Here is a 17539-nt window from a genome sequence, read left to right on the forward strand (position 1 = left end):
GCGAGGACACTGACAGTCTGAAGCGTGACTTGGTCAGCTACTTTTTAAAATGTTTTTAAACTGTGACGTGAGTGCCAAGTGGTTGCCTCAAAGTGGATGGCTCAAACCCATCCAGGTAGCGGTAGGTAGGGTGAGATGTAGGGACTGCTGTAGCAGCAGGGCCCGCTTGTTCCTCAACTACTGACAGCGTATCATACGCGGCCGTTATTACTGCACCGTGTAGTCCAAGCAGGAATCATAATGGTACGGATTTTGGGGTGGTTCATTTGCATGGCTCAGCTTATAGCCTTAAGGGCCCCTCGTCAGCATCGAATCTTGTGTTTAGATGAGGCAGCTGCATGCACGGATTTTATGTTTGTTCGTCAGGGCGTGGTCGAGGTTTGATCATCCTGTGAGAGGAGTGCCTCACCGTGTCATTCTCTCTCTGTACGTACGTAGTATGGATGGTTTATGAAACTTTATCGTCGGGACGCCGATACCTTTGGGGGGGTGAAATGTGGCAGTATGAATGATGCGTGGTTGCCTGCGGGGTATAAATAGGGCAGCATTCCCCTTTGTTCGTCCCACCTGACCTCTCCCCTCCGTGACGTCACCCGCCGACCAGGAGCTAGCATGGCTGTCAGAGCTCGTAGTGTAACATGTATGAAGATTGTCGCTAAGAACGAGGAAATGTCACTGTCTCAAGGCGTCAAGCCCAGTGTTCGGAGCATGCGGTGTAGCATGTGCTCTCGCTTCTCGGCTGTGCGAGGTCGGCGTCGCGGCTGTAGCCTTCGCGTGTGTGTGTGTCTGGATGTGTCACAGCCACCCGGCTGCTGGTCGGCGGGAGAGCCTCCCTTTTCTGTCTCGTGTCTGTCACCTGGTCCTTCCTCCGCCACACGGCGTCTCGTGGTGGTCGAGACCCGTATCGGACTGGTAACATGGACATTGTGCATTGGACTGACTGACAGCTACATGAAATGATACCTGTCAGTAACTCAAGGAACTGTGAACCTGTCTACGAACGAACTATGTTTTAAAGGCAAAGCAACGAAACGTTAATAAATTAACCGACTGTATTATTGTCTCTGTCCCAAGTTAATACGAACCTGTGGTGCCTTAAGCGTGGGGATATTTTCATTTGCCCAGTATAACGCTGGGCTGGCGTTGTTGGTTTTTAAATGGTAACATCATGGTAAGATAATGCACCCCCCTGCGCCCCCGTCAGGTCACATATACACAAAACTGTACTTGCTGTAATTGAATATGTATCTAATGTGTATCTTGCTATAATGCTATAAAACAGGGCGCTCATGAAAAAGAGAGTTTCGTGCTCTCATTGAGCCCTCCCTGTATATTAAGATTAACCAAAGAGACTTTTAATATTAATTAAACAAGTATAAAAAGGAAAACATATAGCCAAATAATGCCTTATTCTGAGATTAACCTATATATAAAAAAGCTCTCTCCGTGGTGCTAAAAGCCTCTCTCTCATATTAGTGCCATATGAATAAATGTAAACATTGGCTCACCTGTCTGTTTAAAATGCTGGGCTCACATCTGATTGGAGAAGGAGGTTGGCGCCCCCTGCTGGGCATAACCCTGACCGTACTCTGGATCCTGCTAAAATAAAACAAAAAACATCAGTTGCAGAGGCAGGAATCAATGAACAAGGTGCCAAAGTTCAGCTACTATTCCAGTCTACAGCTTCTGACAGCTCCCTTTCAGGTCAGGGTAGTTTATGGCTGAACAAGAAGAATTTATACACTGCATTTCACCCATTCATAAGAGGAAGTGTCCTGGTCACGATGCCCATGATCATCTATAAGTTAAAATCCAGTCTAGAATGCTACTAATGAGATATCTGGCTGTTTGTAGACTAAGTTCTTGGCTTTTTATTCCAGACGCATTTTTGATGAGGTAAAAACATCTATTTAGTCCCAATACTGACTTGGTAGTAGCCGTTACCTGGTTGTATCCCTGCTGGTTGTAGTCGGGCTGGTAACCCCCTTGTCCTGAGGCATAGGGGTCCTGCTCGTACGCCCCCTGCTGGCCATAGGCTTCTTCAGGTTTGGTCTGAGGGGGAGGAGCTCTCATGAATGGAGCAATGATTCCAGTCTCCTTAAAGACGAACCAGAGGTTTCCAGCCCACAGAATCAGGTTAATGAAGCCAAACGCCTGCAGATAAGAGAAGATGAGGGTTTGTATAGCACATGCACCTGACAGTCAAGCATCAGGGAACACTGAGTCTATCAAACCACACTCGTATATGAACTGTTTGGCCCTTCACCAAGAGCTAAGACACTAGGGGCCAATTTGACCCTAAAAGGACAACCCCTGAGCTAGAAAATGAACAGTGCAACAGTACTGACCACCGAAGTGTTGAGTCCAGACATGACGGGGTCGTGCACCTCTTTGCAGCGGTTGTCCTCATTGTCACAGGCCTGGATCAAAGTCACCACCTTTTCAGGGTCTGTGGCTGTTTTCACGTCAGACAAACCCTTGGCCCATGCAGCGGCTGACACCAGCCACATGAAGGCAAAGAATGCAGTCACACCAAGATCCTACAGGAGCAGAGAGAGAGGAGCCAAGGACAGAGGGCAGATCATAGAATTATAGATACACATACAGTTTATTATCCAGAGAGAGGGAGAGATACAGCATTTTTCTAAAATAAGTATCTCAGACAATGTTTGGTCAGGAGCATGAACAGACATGACAGAGTAACTCACAATGAGGGGTCCCTTGTTGTTTTCCTTGTACTTCTCATAAAAGAAGACATAGACACTGAGAGCGGCCGTGGCGTAGAGGAAAGCAAACACTCCGATCGTCACAAAGAACTCGGCTGAAGAGGAGTAATCCCCCACTAGGAAATAGCGCTCAGTGTTCCCTCCCCGGCAGGTGGGGGCGTCAAAGTACACCTGGTGCAGTCTAGAGCAGGAGAGAGAGGTTTAGGCTCGGACCATACAGTCAGAAATGACACAGCCAATGACATGTGTGTGTGCGGTGGCCATGTCTGACCTGAAAGGATACTCAAACTCCACCTCGATGCTCAGGTCACTGTCCGTGCGGTTCTTACACTCCACCGACATCCGGAACATGCCGGAGTAACTGCCACAGGTGGAGAAGGCGAATATCGCAAAAAACTGTTGAAAATAGCAAACATATTATCAAGTCAGTGTCACTATAAGTCAATAGGCAGGACAGGGCACCTTGGTCGACCCCTTGGTCGACCCTTTTCTTGGAGGGACGGCTTGTTTTCTAATTTCATACTTTAGTTTTACTTTTCACAGCATTGCAGCTGTTTCTAAAGAACATTTTAAAAAGAGTCTGGTTTTGTTCTGCAGAATCATGACTCATCATGTCCACACAAAATCTTTCGTCACAGTCGTGGTCCTCAAACATCACCTCCAAAGCTGAAGCCTTCACTGAGAGGACTCCGTCCAACAGGCCCCTGAAACTTCAGGACCAGGGACACGGTTCTGTAGAGAGGGACCGGGGGAACGCCCCTCTGATGCAGTTGCTATAGTAATCCCACTGGCCCCACCCATAGCCGTGGTGTTTCCATGGGGACCAATCTGGCTCCTCCCACTCATGCAGTTACTGTTTAAATAGACAGAGTCGGACTTGAACCATCTGTTCTCTGGGCCTAGTCCAGAAAATGGTCCAAGACCGGCTCGAGGCAGATTTCTTCTGGTTCTGAGTGAGAACTAAAGGTGAAACTCGGAAAATTGCGATATCGTGCAAAAGCTCATTTATTTCTGTAAGTCAACTTAAAATGTGAAACTAATATATGATTTGGACTCATCACACGCAAAGTGACATATGTCAAGCCTTTGATATCATTTTGATCATTATGGCTTACAGTTCATTTTCAAAATATTCCAATTTTCTGAGATTTTTAATTTGGGGTTTTTACAAGCTGTGAGCTAGCCTTGCCTTAGCCATCCGTAAACTCCGGTCAAGTATCATTTCCCCTCATGTACGTCTGGGTCTGATCTCAGTGGCCGCGTTACATCGTTTGACTTTCTACCTATCATTCAGCGAGCGGGGGAGGCAGGGCTTGTAGGTGACGTCAAGCATTTGCGCCGCATTTGCTGGTTGTAGTTTGGCAATGCTGGCGGTTATGAAAGAAATGGAAGCTCTTCAATCCGTTCTGGCTCGGCTCCCAAATGTCCAGATAATGAAATTGAAAACTTGGAATGCGCAAGAAATGCTCCAAGAGTTATGATAGAGTTATGATAGAGTCATGATAGAGTTATGATAGAGTCATGATAGAGTTATGATAGAGTTATGGTAGAGTTATGATAGAGTTATGATAGAGTTATGATAGAGTTATGATAGAGTTATGATAGAGTCATGATAGAGTTATGATAGAGTTATGATAGAGTTATGATAGAGTTATGATAGAGTTATGATAGAGTTATGATAGAGTTATGATAGAGTCATGATAGAGTTATGATAGAGTTATGGTAGAGTTATGATAGAGTTATGATAGAGTCATGATAGAGTTATGATAGAGTTATGGTAGAGTTATGATAGAGTCATGATAGAGTTATGATAGAGTTATGATAGAGTTATGATAGAGTTATGATAGAGTTATGATAGAGTTATGATAGAGTTATGATAGAGTTATGATAGAGTTATGATAGAGTTATGATAGAGTTATGATAGCTGCCTCACTCACTCGGGCACATTACATACGTCACGTCATGAAACGCTAGCGAAAAAAAGTTCACCCCTCCCACCTGATGACGGAGCTCAATTGTGAAGTTCCAGACCCTTGTACGAAATGAGTACGAGAGTATGGTAAAACCAGGGTAGCTGTGAGCCATAATAATCAAAATGATAACAAATAAAGGCTATCTCTCACTTTGCATGTAATGAGTCATATATTAGTTTCACAGTTGAAGTTGAATTACAGAAATTAATGCACTTTTAACGATATTCTAATTTTCCCAGTTTCACCTCTATTGTTACCTTGACCTGAAGCGGACATTTTGTATTTCATGGAAAAGTAATATAATGACACATGTAAAACCAATGCAGGGAATTAAAGATTCAAAGAAAAAAACAACGACTTAGTCATTGAGTAGTTATTGAGTTCTTAAATAAACCACCAATCCAGAACTAATGGTGACCGTAAGGGAAATTAGTTGTACAGAGGCTGGATGTTTAATTAAAGAAAACAAAACCAACTGTCTGCTTTAGATTTAATGTTATTCATCCAGGCAAAATCATCAAAGCGAGAGGGGTTTATTCACCATCAGAAAAGGACAAAGAGACATGAACTCAACATTCTGAGGCAGTATTGGTCATTCAAGTCTGGCTATGCTTTAATTGTAGAGGTTGTATCACCTCAGATGACACTGGGCAAAGGTAAAGTTATTCACAAAGAAATGTCATCAGAGTCATAGGTGGAGTTGGCCTCGGTATGACTGGCATCAATTAGGACTGAACCCAGAACAAACTACAGTGTGAAGCCTCTTTCAGTTGTGCAAATCTGCAAATTTTGAAATGTCATGTCACTGCTTTTTCAAACTTGTTATGACCCTTTACAGCAGGGGTAGGCAACGTCAGGCCCGGGGGGCAAAACCAGCCCTCCATCATCAAACTCTGGCCCTCGAGAGGGCAAAACCGGCAAAACCGGCCCTCCATCATCAAACTCTGGCCCTCGAGATGATTTTAAGAAATATTATGACCCAAATCAGAGATCAAAGGCCTGTTAAAGTACCTTAAAATGTCTTAGCAGAGCATCCTTTTAGGCCATAATCCTAAAAGAACACTCATCTATAGGTAGAAATGACTTAAATCTACTTGAATTAAGATCTAAAGTTTGGAGTTGGAGTAGATTAGGTCTGGCCTTAGAGCAGATAAAACCTATTCTTGCCAATGGAACAAGCACAAGTTTTTTCTTAATTCAGATTATTTCGTATAATTTCAAGTGAATAATAAATATTTTTTTACAGTAAAAGTTAATTTGCCTGATTTCCAGTGGGATTTCTATTTGTTCCATTGGCATTAGCGTTTTTATCTGATCTGAGATTAGATCAAACTGACTCAAATTTAATATAAAAAAAAAACCTTTATACAAGTGATTTTAAGTCATTTATCTAATTTAAGACGGACATTTTTACAGTGTATATGATGTATAACACTGGCATATATAGAAAGTGATGCTTTACTTCAATTGCTTCAATTGAGGGTCCGGCCCTTGGTCTTTTGACCTCCATCGAGCAAACTTGCCTACCCCTGCTTTACAGGCTAAACCTATACAAACTACAGACTACCACAAAGGATCAATGGTCATTTTTCTTTAACTTTTCCAATGGTGCAATTGAAACTAAACGTTCAGAGACAATCTTTGAGATTGTTACGATAAGAAGAAGAAGAAGAAGAACTTTTCACAAACATATAGTCACAAAGGGCTTTACATGAGACAATTGTACATTCACTCCATACTTGGTGGTGGTAAACTACGTTTGTAGCTTCAGTTTCCCCTGGGGGAGACTGACAGAAGCGCTTAAATAAAGGACAATAAATACACTATAAGTAAAATAGTGTTGACATGGACTTAAGCTATATCTGTGATGAGATAAATAAACATATTATTAAATACTCACCCATTGTAGGACCTTGATGAAGCCCAAAGGGACTTTGATGATTCTGAACTGACCTTGGGCCACCAGCTGAAACAGACACAAATATATGAATAAATGAGCTTTGTCTTTTAACTTGGGCTGAGCAATACAACAATAAAATCTGTCTCGTTAGGCCCGAGTCAGGACATAGTAATTTTCGCCCGATGTTTTGGTGCAGGGGTCTCCAACCTTTTTTACCCAGCGAGCTACTTTACACAACATGAACATGGGAGAGCTACTTATGCTTCTAAAACACTTAAAATGTAAAATGCAACTTAGGTGGAGTTCACCCAGAAGAATGACTTGCCAAGATGGTATTTCAAAGAAAATGACTCGAGTTTAGTCCTTATACTTTACAATATTGAACCAACTGGCAACAGATTGTTCTGAGCATGCTGAACACAAACAGAAAAGGCATCTTAAATTTGAGTTATCAAGCGTGTAGAGATGTAGAAAGTCTTTGGCGAGCTACCTGAAGAGGCTCGGCGAGCTCCTGGTTGGAGATACCTGTTTTGGTGAATGGTAGGCAACAGCTGATGCATCCAGGCCTGTAATACGGTTCTATAAAATGATCGATATGCTACAGCGCAAGGGAAGTAATGCCCTGTTTATGAACATTGTTTTTGCCGATCATGGGATTCTTATCATTTGTTTAAAACGTAAAATGCCTACCACAGCCCTGAGATGTGACGACATCGCGATCGCGTTGCGAAACCGTCAAATTATAGCGTCCAAGTACCAACACTAACAACTAATCCTTAACCTTTCATGGGGTCAACTGTTAGATCTCTATGCAGTTAGTGAACTAGAGCTTCAGTAGCATTTTGCACTATTCGACAGTCCTTAGCCAGAGGAAGGAGAAGTGACATCACCAACAGCTGTTTTTCTTAAACTTTAAAGTTATTGGTGGAGTGCAGGCCAAACAAAAGTGCATGTCGCCACCTACTGTATAGTGTCCAACAACAGCATGCACACATTTCATGCCGCTTAATGGAATACTTGTGTATTTATGTAAGAATGTACTTGTTTTTTTTTTTATTTATGTAGTGCTTTTTGGGTCTTCTTGTTTGTTTTTTCAACCACCACACATAGGTGATAATAGTGTTTTACTGCTGCCCTGGGGCAGTCTGACAGAGACATGGCTGCTGCTCGCTTATGTCTAATACAAAGTCTATCGCTCACAAAGGTGAAGTCCAACACATGGACAAAAAGCAGCATTAACCTTTGGGTTTGATGTGTTCTTGATTGCCCATTGTATATTTAGAGAAAACAAGCAGCAGTTTCCACAATAATCTGCAGCAACAAATCTCTGTCTCTTTAAGCTCCATGTCTATGTCCATTGTGCCTTAGAAAAAGAGTGAAAAAACGATGCACAACCATCTCTTCTCCTTCTTACACTTGTGAAAGTGATGGTCCAGATGGTGCTGTAGAACACAGAGATAGAAGAGAAACTGCACTTAAAGAGACACATTCACAGGCTTTCGTCCCACTGCTCCTGTCTGCTGATATGCACAATAAATATTGTGATACTACACAATAAATATGGTTCAGTTTGATGTAGTATTAATGCAGCTGTAGAAGACTACAGTGTAAATAATCACGTTGCGTCTGTGTAGCATTGATTTGAGCTCAGTTTCACACACAGCTGTTCCTCTGTGTTTAAAAAAACATCCATCTGCAAACTGGAACATGATACACCCTCCATTGTCAGATAGTGAAAACAGCAAACAAAAAAGACTGGTGAAAGACTGTTGTGGAGCGGAGGGAGGATGAGGAAGGAGGAGGTGGACCTGACCAGCGCAGACGAGGGCAGCCAGCCATGTTTCTTCTGAGTGCTACAGTTTCCCCGACCTCTAAGATCATGTGGACCAGGTTCACACTCAGCGGCAGCGCGGCTCAGCCGCAGCAGCTCAGGACTCACACCTGAACACTATTGTACACTTGTACAATGACAATAAAGCACTCACTTATAGTGAAAGACATTCAGAGAGAACAACAGTCTTTTGCACTTTCAGAAAACAGTGATTTGAGTAAGACATTAACTGTAGCGTGTGAGGGTGACCTATGCCCTATTGCCATGGTTGCCACATACCAAAATGATGAGCAAAACCCCCAGTACAAGAGCTACACTATTTGGTGGCCCGGAATTTCTCTGCCTTCCTGTCTTGACAATGAATGACTGTTTAAAGTCAAATCTAAAAAACACAGTTGAGGACGATGAAGACTGTGATAGACGTATCTTATAGCTCCTCACCAGAGGTGAAGACTCTTTATTGACCTTTGAATTGGACTAAAGACTGATGCTCAAACATCCGATTTGAGTAATAAGCCAGTTCCTTCATAGACAATTCAATTCAACAACTCAACAAATGTGATCTGTTCTAATGACGAATTATTTTCCAAACTGGTGCCCCGTTCAATTTTAAGGCTAATCTACCAAACTACTAATTAATTAATAAACAATTAATTGATTAATAAACTCTCATAATCTACAGTGTATTTTTCAAAACAGCTCAAAACAACTTTGTCAATTGAAGTTGTTATTCCAAATGTTTCTATTGCTCTACAAAGCATATTCAGCAGCTGTGCCACACCTATTAACTGCTGTAGTACCTGAGGACATGGGAGCAGAGACGTCTGTTCAGAAAAGTGTGTTTGGAACAGCAAGTTAATGAACACGTGATGAAAATACAACCAAAAACGTGACGAGGGCGAAGCTTCAATCAGTTTAGTAGGTCTTAGCTTTCAAATGAGGCATTACACTGGCCTATAGGCTGTAAGAAGTTTTTAGATTTGGGCAAAGCTGAACTGGAGAAAATGCACTGGGTAAAGAGGCTAATGATTGGTCTAACATTTTCAGAAACTAATTATGAACTTGACATTTTGACATAAAACGCATTTTACGTTAAGGGCAAATGAATAGCCGATATGTAAATAATATATATATTTTAAAAGCCTATACAAAATCCTTGTTGCCACTCAGACAAATAAGAAATCGACAGCCGATGCGTAATGTTCGCGCAACACCAACAAGGCCTCGAACTGACCACCAGCCCCAGTCACGAGATCGCACATTGCGTCAAACAGGACCCGGGTTTACTACGTCCATTACATAATCTCCGGTTCAGACGGGGTTTATATATATATACTGAGAGCGATCACGAAGACGTCGGAGCACAGCATCAGCACCATCGCGAGCTGACTCCTCCTCTCTCCATCCTCTCTCCATCCGCACCGTCCTCTCCGCGCATCGGGTGCCATTTTAGAGCGTACGCACAGTCGCGCCAAACAGCACCAATTCTGTCATTAAAAACACGAAAACATGTAGCGCACTCATGTGTCCGTGTGCGTGTCGTAGAAAACCACCGGGGTTCTTGTTACGCAAAAGGCGGCGCTGAATCAGTTTTGAAATCGCGCGAACATCAGCGTCTGTGTGCGACGCGAATGTAGCGGTGACTGAAAATATAAATCCCCCAAAACCCCGAACGCGTCTAAAAACAGTAGCTTTCATCGTGGGTACGTGCGCGGTTTCTCTCGATGCGTTTGGTTAATCTGCGGAGGTTAAATAGCTCGAGGGAGAGGGGGGGAAAATACGTGTCGGCCTCAGACGCAATTGTTTTTTTTAATTCCGAATACCCCCCCACGCTCAAAACTGGCAATTCACAACGGCGTGATCGAGGAGCGAGTATGACGCGCAATTTACCTGATTCACGACGTCCATCCTGCCGCCGGTCGAAGCTTACAGCGCACACTGAGGAGAAAAAAGACGCGGATCGTGGCGAAAGGATGCGAGCTCCAGCAGCGGGAGGGAGGGGGTTGAGCGAGGAGTGAGTGGGGCGGGGGTCTGGCACCATCAGCTGGGGAAGAGAGAGGGAGGGAGGCCCGGCCGGAAGTGCGTGGATTTATGTGGAGAAATCGATAAAAAAAAAAAAAAACTATCACAAAGTTTTAAATTTTGCAGATGATACGACGGTTTAAGTGGGAACAGGTTTAACACAATGGAGGTGAGAATGTATGATCGGCTTTGAGACAGCAGGGAAATGTCCTATGGGAGGGCGTTTGCGTCATACCCTACGTAGGAGGTGATGCCAAATACAGAGACAATGTCCAGGAAAAGAACAGGAAAAAAAACAAAACAAAGGAGATGTCTGTTCGTCCATTCTTGGGGATATGCAAAGCTTAAATAGTCTAATAGACAGATTTCAAGCGACATGGAAGCACAGTGGGCTTAAGAGGGCAGGCCAGGATTTCCGCAGGGCATCCCCAAGGTTACACATCCATCCACACTACAGCTCGTGCAGCAGTGCATACATTAGACAGGAAAAATCATAGTTATCCCAGTTTAATTCAAGATTTTACTTTTCCCCACCACCATTTCCAGATTTTAAATAGGATGTTGGTCAGGAGAACCTAAATGAAGGAGAAGCCTTTCTTCTGATAACATAAAAATATGTGGGGTCATGTTTGGTTATTTAAAAAATGGCAACAGTCATGGCGTTTACGGCTCTCAGATTAATTATTGATTTGGATGTAAATGATTTCAAACTGTGCTCCTGAAAAAGTATTTACCTACAATTGTTACAAACAAACACTTTACTAATTTACTTTTATCTAATGGGCCGACAGCTGCTGGTTTTTCAAAACACATTTCTCACAAAAGAGAATAGGTTTACGCATGTGCAATGGCTAAAACAACTGACATACGATTTATGATTGCTCCCTGTTCTGCTGCCCAATTTCTTGAAGTTAAACAACAGATGTGGCTCCAGATGTTTTTACAATGTAATACTTCCGGAGCTGCAGAGGCAGCGCAAGGCCCACAGAGGACGCTGGTGAGCATCATGGACCTACAGAGAGAACGAGCTGGAGCTTTAGTGAGGAGGGGTCTTTACCAGCAGAGGGCGCACTATCACGGTGGATTCGCTTCACGGTAGATCTGTCTCGGCTCCGGCTCTGCAGCTTTCCATTATTGGCTTTAGTTGCATGCACTTGAAGAGAGGTGGTAGAGTAGCCAAACTATTTACTGTAGAGGTACTTTATATAACTTTACTCAAGGAGAAGATGTAAAACAAGGAATAAGTAAAATTTGCTCAGATTTTTCTAATGAGATGCAATAAAATGTATCAAATGTCTCAATAAAGTATACGTTTTATGACTCACTTTCATATGTTTAATGGAGCTTTTGTCACAGGGATTGTTCTGCTACTTCAAAACAATCCCAAGCAGCAGTAAAAGTACTGTGTAACAGTACTACTGCCTTTTACTGTAATTGATTAATTTTATGTTGATGTCCAGAGGAGAAGGAGGTTAGGTAACTTTGTGTGAACGAGCAAAAAAAAAAAAAAAGTGATCAAGACAGAGCGAAATAGTGCTCAATACAGAGCGAATCTAAACAAGACTTAAAAATGCATATAACTGAAAGAATCTTATCTGCACTCTTGCCTCTTACTGTAATTGATTAATTCTATGTTGATGTTTTTATTGATTGTATTTGTTTTCTTATATTTATGCAACTGTGAAGCACTTTGAATTGCCTTGTGTATGAATTGTGCTCTACAAATAAACTTGCCTTGCCTTGCCTACTTCTCCGCCGCTGATTAATACAATAACTTAATTCCATAGTTAAGTCAAAACTAGTGTTTGTAAAAGATACACAAAGTACAACATTTGAAAACACTCTTAAAATAAACTTCAGACGAACACATGTTGATGTGGTTTTATTTGAGGTAAAGGGTCTTGTCTGTTGCATTGGGTGGAACAATTTTGAAAGAGCCCTTAATTTGAACCTGAAGGATACTTGTAAAACAAAACAAAAGCAGGGAAACAGAGGGGAGGGCGTTATCTGAAAAAGCATCAACAAAACAGAACAAAATGTAGAAAATATTTGTTTAAAAAAGTCGGCATCAGTCTGAAGTAACAGGACATCAGATGAAACATACATTTTCCTTATAATTCCTAAATTTCTGTAAATGTAAAAAGCTGGAATGTAAAAGTCTTTTCCGTTTTAACCCAGCTTCAGAAAAGTCTCTTCAGCTCTTATGACGTAAACAAATCAGACGTCCATCTTTGCTCTTCTTGCTTATTTTGCCGCGCAATAAGTTTATTGTTTTGATTGCTCTAAATCGACTCTGTTTATAGTAAAAATCTCTTTCACCTAATTAAACAATTTCCTGATAACCACGATTACACAAAAATAAAGCCAAGTGATTGGTCCATTTCATTATCTCTCCTCCTGATTGGTTTGTTCAAATATCTCACGTGTTTAAGGCCTGCTCATCTTTTATCTCTTACCTCTTTGCTCTGTATAGGTCACATATAATTTCTCACTCTCCTCTCATCGGCATGCCTATGTTGCATACACGTCCCATAAATATCTTCTGAATTGCCTCTCTCCCATTCCATCCAATCACATGAATATTTGTAGCCTCTAATCTTTGGGCTTAAATACTCTTGTCCTCAGATTGGTCCATTCAATCGTCCACCTTTGGACTGTTTGAACTTCTCTTTCCTCTGATTGGACCGTTTGAATCTCTCTCTCCTCTGATTGGTCCATGTCTCCTCAGAATGACGTCACACAGCTCATCTCATCCGCGAGCTCCTCCTCCTCGCGGCCCGCTCGTATTGGCTCGTCGTCACTGTACATGGAGTCCAGGTCGGGCGTCGTTGCTGCCGCGTTGCCAAGGAAGCTGTGGTTACCGTGGGAACCAAGCAGGTCGGAGGCGGCGGACTCCATCTCGTCCACGCTCATGTGGCACGCGTCGGCAATCTCGCGCTTCGCAAACGCCACGAACTTTGGATCGCGAGCATAAAGGCCCAGGCCCTCAGAGATCAGGACCTGTGTGTGAAGAGATTCCGATTAGACACTACAGCAGGGCCAGATGTAGACAGGGCGCAGTACTTACGGCCTCCACTAGACTGTCAGCAGATCCTCGTTTCTCTGTGAAGTGTGAGAGCTGAGAGGGGACCCTCAAAGTGGTGTAGGCTCTGTACGGAGGAGGGGCTACGAGAAAGAGAGTGAAAAGACATATCCTAAGTCTTTTGTTTCCATTTCTGAGCATCAGTGTAGTTGTAAATTTAGCTGAGTTTCTAACCAGCTCATAGAAACCAGTCATAAACAAAAGCAAAAGCAATTAAAGCCGCAAGCGGCGATGTAGATAGGGGGCGCTATAGTGGTGAGCACTGTACATTTATTGAGCTCTATCTGTTCAGACCGTGAGTGGCCTTATGTCAGCCAAATACGATCCATGCTGCGTCCGAAACGAGCAGATTGGTAAGAGCTCTTACGCCAAACCGGATGTGCGTCAGCCTCCGCTATGGCAAGTTGCTTCCGAATTGGTAAGTCAGTTAGGAAGTAGTTAGGAAAAGGAGCCTTGATGCTAACTATCATAGCCACTTTAGCATAGGGACCTCTGATGCTAACTAACCGGTGATTAGGAGCTATGTGCCATCCCACAAGCCACTGCGCCAAACCCCCCCACCCCCCTCACCCCCACCCTGGAGTGATTCATGCGCAACCACTGTTGATTGACAGGAGCACATTTAATAATAAAAATAATAATAATTAAAAATTAAGATTCTGCACAAGCCAAACTTTATAAAAGTGACAAAATCCATGTTGTCGTCCCCACAGCTCAGTCACATGTCAGTGTTAAAGAGGAAACTCAGGAAACGGATTAAATGCTTTTGTTTTCATTTAGTAGAAACTTAAGCCACATGGATCATTTGCATAATGTAGCTTTATGAAACAGCTGTTGAAATAAAATAACACTAAAGGAAAATGTATGGATCATTTGGATTTATTTTTCTCCTTAAATGTCTTTGTTTGGACACTATGTTGTTTTTGGACACTGTACAGTAGGGGGCGACATGCACTTTTGTTTGGCCTCACTCCACCAATAACTTTAAAGAAGAAGAAAAGCAGCTGTTGGTGATGTCACTTCCCTTTCCCCTGTTTAAGGATGGACGGATTGTGCAAATGCTGCTGAAGCTCTAGTTCACTAACTGCATAGAGGTCTAACAGTTGACCCCATGAAAGGTTAAGGAGTTAGTTGCTAGTGTTAGTGCTTAGAGGCTATAATTTGATGGTTTCAGACGCAGCCCCAGATTGGATAGAGCGCATGCCTGCGAGGTGTTGTCAAAGGTACAGGGAAAAAGGATGTGTTTTGTGGGGACGCTATTTGAAAACCGTAAAACAAAAAAAGCTGGCTTGTTTTTGTAGCCCCATGTCTGTTGATTCTATTGAGCCAGGTGTGAGCTTATTCTGCAGAAAAACCAAGGACTAGTAAATTTAAACATCCAGTGAGCAAAATCGGCTCCAGGATTTCAATTCAATATGGCCGACTTCCTGTTGGGCAGAGGGCGGAGCAATAATTATGTTTTGTGACTGTCACCGTGCCAAAGGGGATTGGCCCACGTCAAAAAATGCATGACCCTAACTACCTACCTACTAACAGATTGAAAAGGACAAAAACAAGTCTACGTAAGAGAAGACAGTAGGAGGCACAAAAGCCAGACTAAATGTGATATAACTTAAACATTAAGCTGTTTCAGCCTGAAAATAAATCTCACCCGATGTTCCTCCTGGGCCACCATACCAGGTTGGACTCGGGGCTGCTCCGGTCACACTAACTCCTGGTAAAGAGTACAAGTCAATTGTTAGTGAACCTACACTTTCTTTTATGTTTGTTATAGGTATGCCAAAATGTCAATGTTTAGTGCAAAACGTTAGCAACTGTTGGTATTTCTACAGAAAGGAGGTACAGACCTGGAGGTTTGTGTCCCACGCCTCCATCCAGGCCTCTCTCCCATTGCTCCTCCTGCTCCTCCACCAGGATCAGGGGAGCATACAACAGCCGCCCTCGACGGGGGTTAGGGTTAGCCCAGGACGAGGAGGCAGAACAAGGGTCTGCGCCTCCTAGAGAGCCCTGAGAAGCAGAGAGAACCAGGAAGTGAGCCCAGAATATAATCCAGATTAAACCAGGAGAGTAAATTGTGTGGGCAGATCGTCAGTACCTGGGGTCTGGCTCGTCTTGGAGGGGACGTGGGATGGTAGGTCCCGGGAAGGGGCAGGTCATCACTGTCCTGTCGCCGCAAACACTGGAGATTAAAGGAGGGTTTACGGCCTGAAAAACAAAATTACAGAGATACAAGATGATGCCAACAGTCTGGAGGTGCATTTGAGGTGGAGTTTATCATCAGTTAACAAACTTCTGAGGAATTTCTTATCGAAAGGTGTGTGTGCCTCAGTCAGAGTTGCAGTAGCGCTAGTAAAAACCTTATAACAGAAGTAGTAGAAGCTGTAGTTGATACAATACCTGTAGGTGTGGCAGGGAGCAGTCTTCTCCGTGTGGTCCGCCTCCCGTCATTGAAGCCGTCACCATAGTTACCATACCCATCTCCAGGGTGGCCATCTCTGTATCCGTTGTCATAGTGGCGCTCTCTGTACTGTCCGTTGTATCGATCTCTATACATTGGCGGCTCATCCGGTTGATGCCTGAAAGAATGTACACATCACTGAAGTAAAGGATCATCATCTGAAGGGGAGAGCGATCCATGTCTGTGTCTCAATGTCCACTCTATTCCCAATATAATGCTCTATATACGTAGTGATCACGCCATTTTGTTTTGGCGCTTGAATGTCCAGAGAGAAAACAGTAGTGCTCTCAAAATTGCCTACAATGCAAATAAGCCACATAAGAATAAATTGTACTACGTTAGCAGAGGCGTAGCTTGCCATTAGGCAAGGCAGGAAGCTGCCTGGGGCCAACAAGCCAGCTGGGGCCCCCAGAGGGCCAACAGACTTGACAGAAACAACCAAGAGAATAAAGTCACTGCACAGCAGCAGTGACAAGGTGCAACAACAATTGGCCGTTGCATATTCCCTGAAAGGGCCCCATGAGCCAAACTCGCCCCTCCCTCACCTGCTTCTCAGAGGAGAAGGAGAGAATGAGAGAGAACCCGCAAATCATGTGTTGAAGTAAACACAGACAGCTACGCATCTCCTCCAACATGGTAACTAACTTTTATTCCATACCTCACCCTCTTTTACTCGCCCTCCATCTATTTACCTGTCTCTGGAGACAAGGCTCTCCTGATCCTCTTCGCGACTGTACAAGCCATCCCCATACGGGGCCAAGTCGTTCCGGCTCAAACGGTCCCTTGAGTCTCTTCTGTGAAAGCAGATATGTTTTTAATTTGGTCATCGTGAGTGCACATGGCTTCATAAATAAATATAGACTGATTGATAGGGATGTGTACCTTTGTTCTGATAAAATAATGAAACTATGATTGATACAGTGTGGATGCCATTTCAAAATAGAATACAAATATTAGTGGTAAAGCTCAGATATGGGACACTCAGTTTGATACCTGTACTTATTGTACGACCCCCTCCGGACCAAGTGTTCCGTTCCGCTGCCCTTGGACCCCCTCCGGATCAGGTTCTGGTGATTCTGGTGACTGACAGCTTGCCGGTCTCCATGGCGACTGAGGTCCTCGTGCTCAGAGCCGCTTGGTGTTTTGGTAAGAGACCCGACTCTGTGAATCAGACCTCCTCCATTTGAGACAGCGCTGTCCCCAATCACTCCTCCTGAACCTACCGACAGAGGGTTTCAGGATTTTGTAAACACTTTCAGAACTTTTCTCTGAGACAGTTGATCCTTTTTCTCCATGGTTGCTTCATATCTATTTTGTGGCCGATTAGGTCGAAGCGCTCAGGTATAAAGCGTTGTGGGCTTTTAAGTTCCTGTCCTCTTCAGCTCTTTCAATGTGTCTTTACGTTTTCCACCCCTTTCACACTGTACTATCCCATCTGATTCAAAAAAAGTATTTTCTGAGAGAGAATGGTAGTTACTTGTGGGAGTCAGCATGGAGCCTCTTCTGTCGCCGCTGTGCGTACTCTATGAAGAGAAGAGAGACCAAAG

At 43.4% G+C, this 17539-nt stretch overlaps 2 protein-coding genes across 3 annotated transcripts in view; both read right to left on the reverse strand.

Annotated features, from left to right (window-relative positions):
* Positions 1-1443: 1443 nt before the first annotated feature.
* LOC306963888 (synaptophysin-like) lies at positions 1444-10476 on the reverse strand. Of its 2 annotated transcripts, none has more exons than XM_079557646.1 (7): positions 10321-10476; positions 6600-6665; positions 2998-3122; positions 2709-2907; positions 2349-2540; positions 1945-2154; positions 1444-1596 (listed from the first exon to the last, which is right to left on the reverse strand). In XM_079557646.1, the coding sequence occupies exons 1-7, from the start codon at positions 10336-10338 to the stop codon at positions 1531-1533; spliced, it is 876 nt and encodes a 291-aa protein (XP_079413772.1). In that variant the 5' UTR covers positions 10339-10476; the 3' UTR covers positions 1444-1530. The 2 variants fall into 2 exon arrangements, with proteins under 2 accessions (XP_079413772.1, XP_079413771.1); XM_079557645.1 differs by having other exon boundaries at positions 1453-1599; positions 10321-10475.
* A 2285-nt stretch (positions 10477-12761) lies between these two features.
* cacna1fb (calcium channel, voltage-dependent, L type, alpha 1F subunit) overlaps positions 12762-17539 on the reverse strand; it is a 36576-nt gene continuing 31798 nt past the window's right edge. Inside the window, exons 43-51 of the mRNA XM_079557532.1 lie at positions 17470-17515; positions 16986-17211; positions 16685-16786; positions 15932-16110; positions 15630-15739; positions 15382-15541; positions 15186-15248; positions 13520-13617; positions 12762-13452 (exon numbers count right to left, since the gene is read on the reverse strand). Of these exons, the coding sequence (XP_079413658.1) occupies positions 13177-13452; positions 13520-13617; positions 15186-15248; positions 15382-15541; positions 15630-15739; positions 15932-16110; positions 16685-16786; positions 16986-17211; positions 17470-17515 (1260 nt within the window). The 3' untranslated portion in view covers positions 12762-13176. The remainder of the gene's footprint in view (positions 13453-13519; positions 13618-15185; positions 15249-15381; positions 15542-15629; positions 15740-15931; positions 16111-16684; positions 16787-16985; positions 17212-17469; positions 17516-17539) is intronic.

Source organism: Gobius niger, assembly GCF_951799975.1.
Source record: "Gobius niger genome assembly, chromosome: 6".
NCBI lineage: Eukaryota > Metazoa > Chordata > Actinopteri > Gobiiformes > Gobiidae > Gobius > Gobius niger.

Excerpts from the sequence above, each read along its gene's own strand:
- LOC306963888 (XM_079557645.1), bottom strand. Across the intron at positions 2,908-2,997 it reads GAGTTTGAGTATCCTTTCAG|ACTGCACCAGGTGTACTTTG; the intron begins GTCAGACATGGC and ends CTCCTGCTCTAG. Across the intron at positions 2,155-2,348 it reads CTGGACTCAACACTTCGGTG|GCGTTTGGCTTCATTAACCT; the intron begins GTCAGTACTGTT and ends TCTTATCTGCAG.